Below are 13,596 nucleotides of genomic sequence, written 5' to 3' on the forward strand. Positions count from 1 at the left end.
AATGAACTCAAATAGGTTGGTAAAATATGATTTGCTGGTAACAAATTGGTGGCTTTCACTTATTAACCCATATTTTACCAAATGCCAACTAATTTTGTCACGATTATTATCTCTAAATGTTTCCTGACAATTGATGTTACGCTGACTGGCCTGCAGTTTTGAGGTTTATCGCTCCTGCTTTTTTTGAACAGGGCTGTAACATTTGCTGTCCTCCAGTCTCTGGCACCACTCATATCTGAGGAGAATTGGATGATTGTGGCCAGAATCTCTGCAATTTCCACCCTTCCTTTCCTTAGCAACCTAGAGTGCCTCCCACCTGGTCTGGGTACCATTTCTGCTTTGAGCGCTGCCAACCTCCTCTATCTATTTGCATCCTGTCCATTTTCTCTACTACGTCCTGCTTTACTATGACATTGGTAGCATCCTTTTTCTTTTGAAATGCAAAATACTCATTTCATTCATCAACGATGCACTCTGCTTCCACAAGAACATCTCCATTTTGGTCCCTGATCAACCCCACCCTTCCTTTTGACTACCCTTTTCCTGTTTATATATTTATAAAAGACATTGTGTTCCCTTTTTTATGTTGCCCACTAATCTATATTCATGCATGTTCTTTACCTTCATATTTCCTTCACTTCTCTGTACATTTTGTATCCAGCTTGATGCCCAACTGAATTATAAACCTGATATTTATCATTAAATCTCCTTTTCTGTTTAATTTTAATCCCTATATCTTCGATACCCTGCAAACTCCAATTTTGGATGCCCTTCCTTTCCCCCTCGTGGGAATGTGTCTAACCTTTATCCAAGCTATTTCCTGCCAGTCTTTGATTCCAATCTGCCTGGGCCAGATCTGTTTTTAACTCACTGAAATTAGTTCTCCTGTTGAGTATTTTCAAATGTGATTGTTTTTCCTTGCCTTTTTCTATAACTACACGACTCTAAACCTAATATTGTAATGCTTCATTTGGTTCACATTCCCCAGAACTAGATCCAGCACTGCTTCCTTCCTATTTGGACTGGAACATACTGATCAAGAAAGTTCTTGTGCACATTTCAGGAATTTCTTTCCATCTTTGTCATGTATCAAGCCTAATATCGGATAGCATTGAATATAAATGCTGGAGATGTGTGTAATTCTTAAATATGATAAATAGCTGCATGATGATTATTGGTTGACTATTCTTATGTAATCAAAAATTAAATGTGATAAATTCTCCATTTTGCCCCTTAGCTCATAATCAGCATTGTTATTCCATGTTTGACGATTTGTGTACTCTGTTTAAGATCACAAAGTGGGAATTGTAAGGATTAATACTTGGAGATGATTGCTAAATTTTTCAAATGTTTGGCTGCCAGATTGAGAATTCTTTTGGTGGAAAAAAAATTCTGCCTTGAGTTTGGTAACTGCTCCTCAAAATTCTATTTTGTTTTGACTTGACAATACTTCAGAAATACTCATAAAATCACTGAATTATTCACTGCTCTCAAATTGGGTCAATATAATGCTAGCATTGCTTTGTATCTACATTTCAAAGCCTAATATGGATACTCAATACAAATGTTGCTTCACATCAGTTTTTTTAGTAGTCTTTTTTACAGTAAACTATTTTGGTGAATATATTTGTATTTTTGAGCGAGTATTCTGAGTTTTATTTTAATCCCCATAAGTCAACTGTACAAGCTGTCTTAATAATTGGAGCTATCTCTAAGAACTTTCACTTAAATTCTATTTTGGGTATTTCAATATGGCAGCAAAAAGCTTTTTGACAGATTCAAAGGTATCATCCTGATATTTCATTCTCCTGGACTAAGACTTTATGAAGGTTAATCACTATGTGTGGTGTGATGCTTTTGCTGTTTTCTGTAGTGCAAGTTGGTGATACTGGCCTGAATTCTATCTGTTCTGGCTGACCTATCTTTCCTTTTTGTTATTGGCTTATTCAGGTCTCACCCTTTTTCTCAGTCCTTTAGGTAAGATGAATGTGCAGCTTGTTCTGGGCATAGCCTCAAGTCTGATGTGAAGTTTTTGTATTCCTAAAATTGTGATTTTTTTTTTCACTATTGGCTCTTTACTTTCTAAATTAACTCAAGTTTAAGGGTGCATTCACACAACAATTGTAGTTTCGATATAAAATTTTGTTTTGCGCTGATGTTGCAGTTAGTATAAATTCAGTCTGAATTTGATTAAGATCCTGACCCAACACCGAAATAAATGAGCAGGAATAGGCTTTTCAGGCAGTGGCGTAGTGGTAATGTCACTGGACTAGTAACCCAGAGATAAAAGCAAATTACTGCAGATGCTGGAAATCTGAAATACGAACAAGAAATGCTGGAAATACTTCAGTCTGGCAGCATCTGTGGAGAGAAGCAGAGTTAACATTTCAGGTCACTAACCTGAAAGGTTAACTCTGCTTCTCTCTCCACAGATGCTGCCAGACCTGCTGAGTATTTCCAGCATTTCTTATTTTTATATTAGTAACCCAGAGACCCAGGCTACTGCTCTAGGACACAGATTCGAATCCCACCATGGAAGATGGTGAAATTTGAATTCCATTAATCTGGGAATTAAAAAGATAGTCTAATCGTGACTGTGAAACCATTTTTGATTGTTGTAAAAACTCATCTGGTTCACTAATGTCTTTTTTAGGGAAGGAAGAAATCTGTTGTCCTTACCTGGTCTGGCCTGCATGTGACTCCAGACCCAAGCAATGTGGTTGACTCTTAAAATGCCCTCTGAAATGTCAGTTCAAGGGCAACTAGGGATGGGCAATAAATGTCAGTCTCAGTCTTGAAAATTTCAGTTGACCCAGCATCTTTTTTGTGGGGGGTGGAGCGGGGCAGGGTGGATTCCAGATTTCCATTCCACTTTGTGTGGAAAAAGTGCTTCCTGGTTTCATTTTTGAGTGTCCTCTGTCTAATAGTAAAGATTGTGCCCCCTTGTTCTGGATTCACCCAGCGGAGGAAATAGGGTAGATACAGAGAAACTATCAAATCCTTGTCATGTTTAATACCTTGGTTAAATCACCTCTCCACCTTTTTCGAACTTAAGGGACTATATATCAGTTCTGTCTAACCATGTGAAGACTAAAGTTTCCTGGAGGAAATTGTCTCACTCCACTTTCATTTCAGTCTTGATGCCCAATTTGTACTACCAGGTTTGGCCCCAATGCAAAATCAAGACAGCTTCATGGTGATAAATTTATGGCTGCATTTGCTGACAATGCAACCATAAGGTGGTGCAGTATTGGCACATGCACAAATGCAGCCTCATCGACTGAAACGTCACTATCTGCAACGTCTCAGGCAGCTGCCAGTAATAAAGATGGCGCTGCTCCATTTGTCACAAAAGACACACATTAAACCCATACTCCCTCAGTGGCTCCGATCGCCACCTGCATCGTACTCCAACAGTATCCCGCTCCCTCCCATCGCCGCTTGTCGTCACTCCCTGTCATGCCCATCTGCTTGCACGTCGCCTTGCCATGGCCTCCCTTCGGCCAATCGTTCCCTGCCTCGCTGCTTTCCCACCTCATCTGCTTGCTCCCCACGTCATCCCATCACCATGTCGCCCCTTGGCGGCTCCTTCCCCGTCACGCAGCCCAGAGAAGCGGTGGGGCGGGGGTGGTAGGGGGGGAGGAAAAAAGGAGCAGCGAGTGAGCGGATGCAGCGGGGAGTGAGCAGGTGGGGGGGGGGTGTTGGTGGGTAAGCAGCAAGGCTGGGAGGGAGCAGCACAGAGGTGGGGGTGGGGGGGAAGCGACAAGGCGAGCAGGAAGTGAGCAGCCAAAGCGGGGTGCTATTGGGGGGGGTAGGGAATGGAGGCGGCGATTGCAGCCATTGAGGCAACGCTCGAACGTCATTACATCTGGCATCGTTGCATGGTGACACCGGCGCGCGCATGCACAGATTCATGCTAGCAAATGTTCAGACGTACTGATGAAGTCATGTTCACTCTGTGCATGCTCTGCATTGTTGGTCAATGCTTCGGAAACTTATAATGAGGATGCATCACAAAGGCTTTCTGCTCCGATACAAATTCACTGCCCTATGAATACTTGTCATGTCTAATTTGATTCTGTAGATATCAAAGTTGAGGCCAGGTGATCCAAGCAGATAGGGGAGTCTGAAGGCCAGTACACCTTGAGGTGCTTATGTGTAGATAGAGACCCAGAAGTAGGTCAAAGTTCCCCATACCATTGGGATTGGACATTCATGAATTTAACCAAGGAGTGAAAATTGTGGTCTTACGAATATTGGTCATCTTAAATTCATTTATGTTCAGAATGTAGCTTAAAAGACATAATTTTCTTTTATAATGAGAATTAAATTGTAAGATTTTATTTAAAAAGCTTCAATGTATGAAGAACTAGTTTTTTGTGAGTTGCAGGTTCTTGTGTAGTTTTTGATCTTGCATTTATAAAATTACTGTTAGAAAGGTTTGCTGCCACTGAGAAACCGTTGCTTGCTTGTTCATTGTTTGATAACCTTACCATGCCCATTGGGCAAATATTTATCTCTTTGTAACTTGGGCTATTTGTTCATTTCTTAATGCTTCCGAGCAGCAGTTACTCCATACGTCATTCAATAAGCATGCCTGCTATGAGGTAATGTATTACAACATTAATTTGATCTCAGAACCTTTCCTTTCTTTTGAGTTGCTGGTAATACTAGCCCCTTTAATTACCTGAAAGTGTAGCATTTCATTTTGTTGCAAGTTTTGCCTTGTATACTTCCAAGTTTAGTGCCATTATTGCTGGTCCTAAAGTTTTACCATAATTAAATAGTTTTTATGATTTATTTAAGATATAGTTATTCAGTTGACTGGTTAGATTGCAAGGACTTGTTGAACTGACAACGGTTCTGAGATTTGAATGTATTTGGTTTAATTATCAAACATGCAACAATTTCTGTTTTTGTTTGATTTCAGGGAATCCCCTACCTTTAAGTCATTTGAAGAAAGCGTTGGAAATCTAAAGGTATGAAATAAAAGCAAATGTGCCAGCCGCGTTTTTTTTTTTTTGCAACTTTGCCTGCTACATGTAGAGCAAATTCGGTGTGGAGAAATAAATTCTTACATGCTACAGTTTCCATCATTTTTGTCATTGTATCAAAAGCAATTCTCACCCAAAAAAACTTGACCATCATTCCATATTTATAATTATCTCAATTAGAGATTCCAATTGAGCATGTGGCCCTTGGCATTCAACTAAGTTTCAGCTGTGAAAAAGGGTATATTTCCATGGGATGAAATGTGGAATGAGTTTCTCCATTGTTGGGGTTTATACCCAACTAAGAACTGATCATTATAAAAGTGGTTTTGTGAGTGCATTAAATAGTAAGCTTCAATCAAGGTCAGGAAAATACACCTTTATATCCACCATAGCCTTTATGGTGACTGTATAAATCAAATTCCATTTTCGTTGCATAGGAATTCTGGGATTTTTTTAGTCACATTCCTTCTGTTTACGATTACTAAAGGTGACTAAATACTCTTTAAAACTTCAATTTTTATTTTCTGAATTTTTAACTGGTATGTTAGGGATTTAATTATGTCAGTTTTTAAGTGAAAACTCATCAGTGGACTTTCTCATACCCTTGTAAGGGAACACTGTATAGATTACAGAAGTGCACCCACCTGTGATTGTCCAGTGCCAATTTTATATCCAAATGGAACTTTTGGAAGTAACCTGATAGCCACTTGTATTCTGCCCTCAAATGTATGATATTGCACAAACAGTTTGTGCCTAAAATGTTCATCATCTGTCTATACAGTGTATTTAATTTGCTATCTTCACTGCACACCCTTTATTTAGGCATTACCATTCTGTCCTGTCTGAGAAGCATCTCGGGAAGATTTTTCCTATTATAACTTAGCTATCACGCAGCCATGTCTACAGTTGCACACTTCTATTGCTAGATCGCGCTTCCTAAGCTGTAGAAGCCTCAGATGCCTACATCGCTATCTACAACGTCGCTAGTGCACTCTGAGAAATTTGCTTGTTCAAACTTTGTGCGCAGCATGATGGGAAATCCACTTTTTGGAAAAAAAAACACCAAACCAGGAAATATCCATTTTGTGTATCTGTTAAAAGTTATTCTCCCGATCTGCTTCTAAACAGCTTTGGAAGGTATTTGTCTGAAATAATTAAGTGGCTGAGCCGCTTCTGTCTTGATTGGTAGTGTAGACTGGAGATCCTAGCAGTGTTTGAAGATTGAAGCAGACTGGATGCTTCTGAGAATTTACTGCTCCTGTCTTGGATAAATTGAAGTCGTACAAGCAAATATGAATAGAATTTCCAAATTCCTTGAATGATTATTTTAGAACTTTTCGTGTATTTTGAATGCTGCTCGAAGGTTGCAAAGCTTCATGCCAGCTGGTGAACATCAAGAGGAGATGGCTTAAAGTATCCAGCTGAGCACTAATGCATCAAATCTTGGTAGCCCAAACTCAAAAGGGAAATTTTTAATTTATGCAAGTAAAAATTATAATTGGCACCCATACCCAATTTCTTTGTAGTCTAACTGTTAGTACAAAAACATCATTGAATATAATTTCTACTGAATGTTCCTTGATGGGGAAATTTTGTTTAAAACACAAGACTTTACCTCCCAACTTCACTTTTTTTAAACTAACTTGTTTGTTAAGAATTTTATTTAAAGGATATTAGATCGTCCCCATTGTACATGTTGTACAATTGACACATCCTTCTGAATGGATATTGAAATAATTTTCATTCCTGGATATCAATGAGGTAACAATATTTGCTGCTTGAAGTAGTAACAGTTGAGTTTTTCTGTTTGCAGTTATTTAACAGCAAAACTTAGCCAGTATTTCTTTGAAGGAAAAATAACGAAATGAGAGGGTGAGTTAACCAAAGGTGCACAGATTCATTTCAGTTGGACCAATAATAGCTGAGGCAATGTTGAGACCAGTTATACAAGTATTTTCTGTCAGGAAATGTTGTATTCTAAACTAAGAGTGAGTAAGTAGGGAGAATATCCATCACATGGAGGTGGTGGCATAGTGGTAATGTCACTGGACTAGTAATCCAGAGACCCAGGCTAATACTCTGGGGGCATGGGTTCAATCCCACCACAGCAGCTGGTGGAATTTTATTTTATTTTATTTTGTTTAGAGATACAGCACTGAAACAGACCCTTCGGCCCACCCAGTCTGTGCTGACCAACAACCACCCATTTATACAAATCCTACATTAATCCCATATTCCCTACTACATCCCCACCATTCTCCTACCACCTACCTACACTAGGGGCAATTTACAATGGCCAATTTACCTATCAACCTGCAAGTCTTTGGCTGTGGGAGGAAACCGGAGCACCCGGCGGAAATTCACGCGGTCACAGGGAGAACTTGCAAACTCCGCACAGGCAGTACCCAGAACTGAACCCGGGTCGCTGGAGCTGTGAGGCTGCGGTGCTAACCACTGCGCCACTGTGCTGCCCCTAATTAAATTTAAATTCAATTAATTGATAATCTGGAATTGAAAGCTAGTCTCAGTAACAGTGCCATGAAACTATCACCGATTGTCGTAAAAACCCATCTGGTACGCTATTGTCCTATAGGGAAGGAAATCTGCCGTTCTTAACTGGTCTTATCTACGTGTGACTCCAGATCCACTGCATTGTGTAGACTCTTAACTGTCCTCTGAAATGGCCTAGCAAGCCACTCAGTTGTCAAGGGTAATTAGAGATGGGCACCAAATGCTGGACTTGCCAGCCACACCCACATCCCATGAAAGAATAAAAAAAAACATTTTTAGCAGCATTCATTGGGTTATGGGGTGGACAGCTTCAGTTATGTTTCTGGATGTGCGATTGAGCAAATTGCTTACGTTTACAAACATTCTAGATCCCTGAGAATTTCAGCTATTATTCTAGTAATCAAAAATGTCAGTATGAACCTCGCTCAAAATTCTCAGGAATCTGGATTAACAGTTAGTGTTTCGAGATGATTCCAACTTGGGAGTTTGAGTCTCTGATTGATTAAGAATTCATTTTCTTTTCTTTGTAGTCCTTTCTGGTTCCTTGTTTTTTTTTTCACCCTCCCATTGTCTCCTGGAATCTTTCTTGGCCAATAGGACTGTTTAGCAGAGCCTTGGGAGAAAGTCTGCAGTGCAACTTAATGGCAGATTGCTCGGAAATGCACAAGAGCAGCCATTGATGTACCTGTTGATTTACTTTCCCTTTCCTTTTGGAAAGGATGTGATCTTTTATGGAAATAAGAACAGAAAATGCTGGAAGTACTTGCCATCTGTGGAGAGAGAATCAAGAGTTAATGTTTCTGACGAAAGGTCATCAAAGTGAAACGTAAACTGTTTTTCTCTCTGCGCAGATGCAGCCTGATCTGCATTTTCCATTATTTGGTTTCCAGCATCTGTGGTATTTTGCTTTTGTCGTAATGCTGTTTTACTGTATTACCATTGTGGCAAAATTGAAATCTGAAAACAAATGGGAGAATTTCAGTCACCGCCATGAGTTTTACAACTCTGTACTGTGCCACCAATCCAGTGTCTTCCATACTTTTGTTGAAAAATTTAACTCTAAGTTCCATTTCCAGATTGGTGGTCTTCGAATAGTGCAATGTCAAAAGCAGGGCAATTGAATCACACATTCAGACCTGACTGCAAAATTATTAATTAGACATGTTCATTCTTCAGATACTACTTTGCATGCATGTTTTCAGAATTTCTGGAATTCGTGTGCACCCCTTGTCAAAATGGTCATTGGTATAATTGTTAGAGAGGCAAAAATAACTATAAACTGAAGAATTGATCTATCCATGTAAATTGCAGTATGTTAATCAAATCTCCACTTTTCCCACAGGCAGCATTTAAATGTATATAATGGCAACCAGCAGGATTGTGAATGGGCTGCTGCCACAGACAAAATGGCCACCAGCCTTCTGTACAAAGCTAAAAGATGGTGGTTATTTTCATGTATGTTGCCATCTGCTGGCCAATTTGAAGCATTTCAAATTTTGGAGAAAGCTTTATTTTTTATGCTTCATTGTGCACTTCAGTTTTTGGTACACATGCCTGGAAGTTATGGTTAATTTTTTTAGATCTGTGAAGAATTTTGTGTTTGCACAAGCATTTGACAAATTCAGGAGTTCACACCCTGTGTTTTGAGTCTTCCCCCAGTGGGTCATCTAGTTGAAGCAGTGAACTGCTGAGACATAGAGATCAATTATTGCAATAAGGTTGTTACGACTACCCTAATACAATCACCATTACAGAGGGAGATATCGGCCAGGGTTCCTGAGTGCTACCTAGTGACATCTTCCTGAAGTGTGTGTAGACAGTGGGTGAAGAAAGGAACATCCTAGACTGTTAGAATAGCCCATTAATCATCTCCCTGTAAACTAAGAGTTTAAACTATAGTTCACAGTCAAAGTGGTCCTCTCTTCTGCCTATCTAGTCTGCAAAACCAAATTAGTATCCTTGGTTTTTTTGTTTTTCTGCAACAGTGCTCTCTGCTCAGTTTTAAAACTGTTTTGGTAGAAAGATGTCTCCTTGAGATCGAATTGCTTTACATTTATACAGCTTGTAGGTCATTAATGAAAATAGATGAGAGTATGTTTTCTCATTTCACATGGCTGCTAAGGGATTGTATACGTCTTTTTTTTTTAAACTGCAGGGCATTTTTCTGGTTTCACCTTTTATTAGTGCCAGGGTAGAGCATCAACCCACCAAACAGTTGAAGTTTTTCCAAAGTCCAGCATGCCAGTCAAATAAATCTAACCTTCTCCCTAAAAAGTGCACAATTGGGTTTGCATTTCTATTGCTGGATGAAGGAACTGTATTTAGTGCTATGAATATTTGAAATGTGCTCACCGGTTCCCATTTTGCAGAACCTGATAACTCGGGCCAAATAAAAGCTGCTTAACTTGTTTTTAAAACACCAGATGGGAAGAGAAGCTGAGAAAGATGGAAATAATAAAAAGCAACTGAACCAGACAATGTAGTAACTGCATGGGCTGGAAAGGTTAGAAAGCCTGACAATCAAGTGGAAAAAAAACCTGTTAAGAGGATTGTTCATATAGAAAAAAAACTTGTCAAAGATAAGAAACGCAGCTAAGGAAATGGTAAAAATTTAATTGAACATAGCAAACAAATTTCCTCTTCAGTGCAAATGTACCAGCAGTGTAGACGGCAAAAGTTTTATTCTTTACCATGATTCATCTCAGTTTCCCCTTGAAATTTCTCTGGTCACCCAACCAAGGAGGAGAATGTGCGAAATAACAATGTTTAGGTAAAAGAGGCATACAGTTTTTTAAGAGTAAATAATAGAAAACCTTTAGTATCTCAAACCATTAGTCCATGAGAGGTAGGGAATGAACAGTCCTGAAATATGAAAAAAAATGGAACTCCTGACACATGGGGCTGACGTTGGGGGTCATGGCGGGGAGGCCTGTAAAATACTTGCAGGAGCAGCCTGCCTCGATGCCAAGAAGACGCCGCCGCATTTTACCAGTGGCACCGAGGCCTCGGTGTGGCCCCCTCTCCTCTATCTCTTCCCCCACCCCCAGCCCCCCCAACACTAACTACTTCAAGGGATATGGGGATAATGGGTGGTAATGGCTTAGAGGTAGATGATCAACGATGATCTGTTTGAATGGCGGAGCAGGCTCGACGGGACGCATGGCCTACTCTTATTTCCTGTGATCCTATGAGCACTTTAAGAGCTGGATTGAATAATTGAGCAAGACTATCTCAGTAGGGTCAGAAAAGGCTCAAGTGGAGCATAGGCACTGACATGGTTCCATTGGGCTGAATGGCATGTTTTTGTCCTGTTTAAAAAAAAAAAATTAAGGTTGCATGTTAGAGGTGTAACAGGATTTTTCTCTGTAAACACCGAAATATTGATTTTGATTAGTGCAGCTTCAGAACTAGTTTAAAAGAACAGAGGAAGCCAGTTTGTGGCTGAGAATGATCAAAATTAGCCTGAGTAAGAAGTGAAACTGGGTCATGAGATATGAGATAAAGCATTATTTTAAAAAAAAAAGGCAAAATCTAGTTAGTTCAATATTAGGCTAGAGCTGGTATTAAATGAAAATGGTGCAGCATAGACCATTGAAGCTCAATGGAAAGAAATAGTCTTGTACCATCTATCCTTGTTACATATGCTTCTGGCTTACTATTTCACTTAATACAAAAAAAAGCTGCTAAAATCTAATTTTCACTTTCTTGACTTCTGTGCTAATGATGTGTAATATGTTTTGGAGAAATAGGGCCATGGATTTAAGACACTTTAAATTTTTCATAGTTTGATTTTAATTTTACAGTTATTTTATCTGTTATTTTGATCCCGTAAACTAAAAGGCAGATTTGTGGGAGTTGGCTAAGGAAAGTGGGCAGCATTGGTAAGAGAACAAAAGCAAGGAAGAAAAGTGCTACTGGACACAGTATAAAACTAAAGTTTATTACTAGGGAAGAAGAGTAACAGTGAAAAAGGTAGATATGAGCAGCAATGGGATTTAGGATTATTGGAAATGTACCAAGGAAAAATGTGGATGTGGGGGTGGGGTCGCCAAATGGATCAAAAGTTTTCTCCTGCCTGAAACTATTACTGTGTAAGGGCCATAGAAAAAAATTGTTCCTCAAGTATTAAGGCAGCATGATGGACCAAGGCGTATATAACAGGTGCAGGTGGGTAAGAAACTGGTCAAGAGCTAAAGGAGAAAATGAAAAAAGGTTACGGAGGATATTTCTTTAAATATGCTTGGAGATGACACCAAAGTGCACAAGGGGATGATTCAAATACAAGGGAAGATGAAGGGATATGGATACATTGGGAAGGTGGGCTGATTGTGGGGAAAAAAGCATAAAATGGGGATAAATGCTTAGTAATGAGATTAGATAAGGGAAATTAACAGCAGAAAAGTAAACTAGCTTATCTCCTGTGATGCACATAAATAGTCAAGACCAATGGCATTTTTCAGTTCAAACAGGGTTTGAGGGCAGGACGATCAAATTGATCCAAGACAGTGCAAGAGAGAAAGAAGGCAGATGATTTAACGGGCGGGAAGGACGGAGAAATAGAGGAGGGCAGGGGGAAGGAGCAAGGATAACTTTACATCTGCAGGAGTACAGGCATTGGTTTTTTACCTCAGCAAATGGGGGAGAGCAGGGTGGAGTTGCTGTCCAATGACATTTGTCTCTGGTGGGCAAGAGACAGTACAAATTGTGCTGCAGTGGGTGGGGGGGAATGGCACTTTCTGCCTGTGTCTGGTGCAGGGCTGAGAAATTTCTGCCTAATGGCAGATTTCCGACGTTGGGGTTTCGGAAACCCACCATTGGTTTCTCCCTTTCAGACCTTAAAAGACCAGCTTAAAAATTGCAACTGTGTGTGTTGGGGGGATGGGATCTAGATTTTTAGATTTAGAGATACAGCAGTGAAACAGGCCCTTCGGCCCACCGAGTCTGTGCCGACCATTAACCACCCACTTATACTAATCCTACACTAATCCCATATTCCTACCACCTCCTCACCTGTCCCTATGTGCTTGTGGAGGGAATTGGCCGGGGACACTGAGGGAGAATTGCAGAGCTTGAATCAGGAGGATAGTAGCACCTACAGTGTCATGCAAACTATGAATTATGCACTGAGAGCAGAGGATAAGTCAAGTTTGGAGTACAATGATCCTGTCAATGGCAAGCTGGTGAAGTGTATGCAAGAAGCCCACAAAATGTATGCTGAGGAGAGACATCAGGGGAGAAAAGTAAGAGGAACAGGGGAAATGGCCAGGAATCATACCAGAAACTGGCCACAAAACACTCTCTGCTGAAGCAGTTATGATGGCTGCTGCTCAGAAAGCTATAAAGGCCCATGTTACATTTTGCATTCATCAGCTAAAGGGAAAACCTAAACAGTCAATTAGCAGTGTTTGTAAAACTTTAGCACAGATTTGTGTACAAAGCAGGGAATACCTCATTGTGTGCTTTTGTTTTTTTTTATCCGTATCATGGGATGTAGGTGTTGCTGGCCAGGCCAGCATTTATTGCCCATGAGAAAGTGGTAGTGAGCTGCCTTCTTGAATCGCTGCAGTCCATGTGGGGTGGGTCCACCCACGGTGCTATCAGGAAGGGAGTTCCAAGCTTTTGATCCAGCGACAGTGAAGGAATGGCAATATAGTTCCAAGTCAGGATGGTGTGTGGCTTGTAGGGGAACTTGCAGGTGGTGGTGTTCCCACGCATCTGCTGCCCTTGTCCTTCTAGTTGGTAGAGGTTTGGAAGGTGCTGCCTGAGTAGCCTTGGTGCGTTGCTGCAGTGCATCTTGTAGATGGTACACACTGCTGCCACTGTGCGTCAGTGGTGGGAGTAAATGTTTGTGGATGGGGTACCAAGTGGCTTCTTTGTCCTGGATGATGTCTAGCTTTTTGAGTGTTGGAGCTGCACCGATCCAGGCAAGTGGAGAGTATTCCGTCACACTCCTGACTTGTGCTTTGTAGATGGTGGACAGGCTTTGGGGAGTCGGGAGGTGTTACTTGTTGCAGGATTCCGAGCCTCTGACCTGTTCTTGTAGCCACGGTATTTATATGGCTACTCCAGTTCAGTTTCTGGTCAATGGTAA

The 13,596-nt window shown here is 40.5% G+C and overlaps 1 protein-coding gene across 6 annotated transcripts in view; it reads left to right on the plus strand.

Annotated features, from left to right (window-relative positions):
- The window catches only part of LOC137378172 (tumor protein D54-like), an 86,031-nt gene that overhangs the window by 54,814 nt on the left and 17,621 nt on the right, over positions 1–13,596 (plus strand). For 4 of the 6 annotated variants that reach the window (XM_068048323.1, XM_068048326.1, XM_068048324.1 and 1 more), the window contains 3 exons: positions 1,951–1,977; positions 4,566–4,607; positions 4,931–4,979. In XM_068048323.1, the coding sequence (XP_067904424.1) occupies positions 1,951–1,977; positions 4,566–4,607; positions 4,931–4,979 (118 nt within the window). The remainder of the gene's footprint in view (positions 1–1,950; positions 1,978–4,565; positions 4,608–4,930; positions 4,980–13,596) is intronic. The other 2 variants (XM_068048327.1, XM_068048325.1) reach the window with 1 other exon arrangement.

This window comes from Heterodontus francisci, chromosome 16, assembly GCF_036365525.1.
Source record: "Heterodontus francisci isolate sHetFra1 chromosome 16, sHetFra1.hap1, whole genome shotgun sequence".
Classification (NCBI taxonomy): domain Eukaryota; kingdom Metazoa; phylum Chordata; class Chondrichthyes; order Heterodontiformes; family Heterodontidae; genus Heterodontus; species Heterodontus francisci.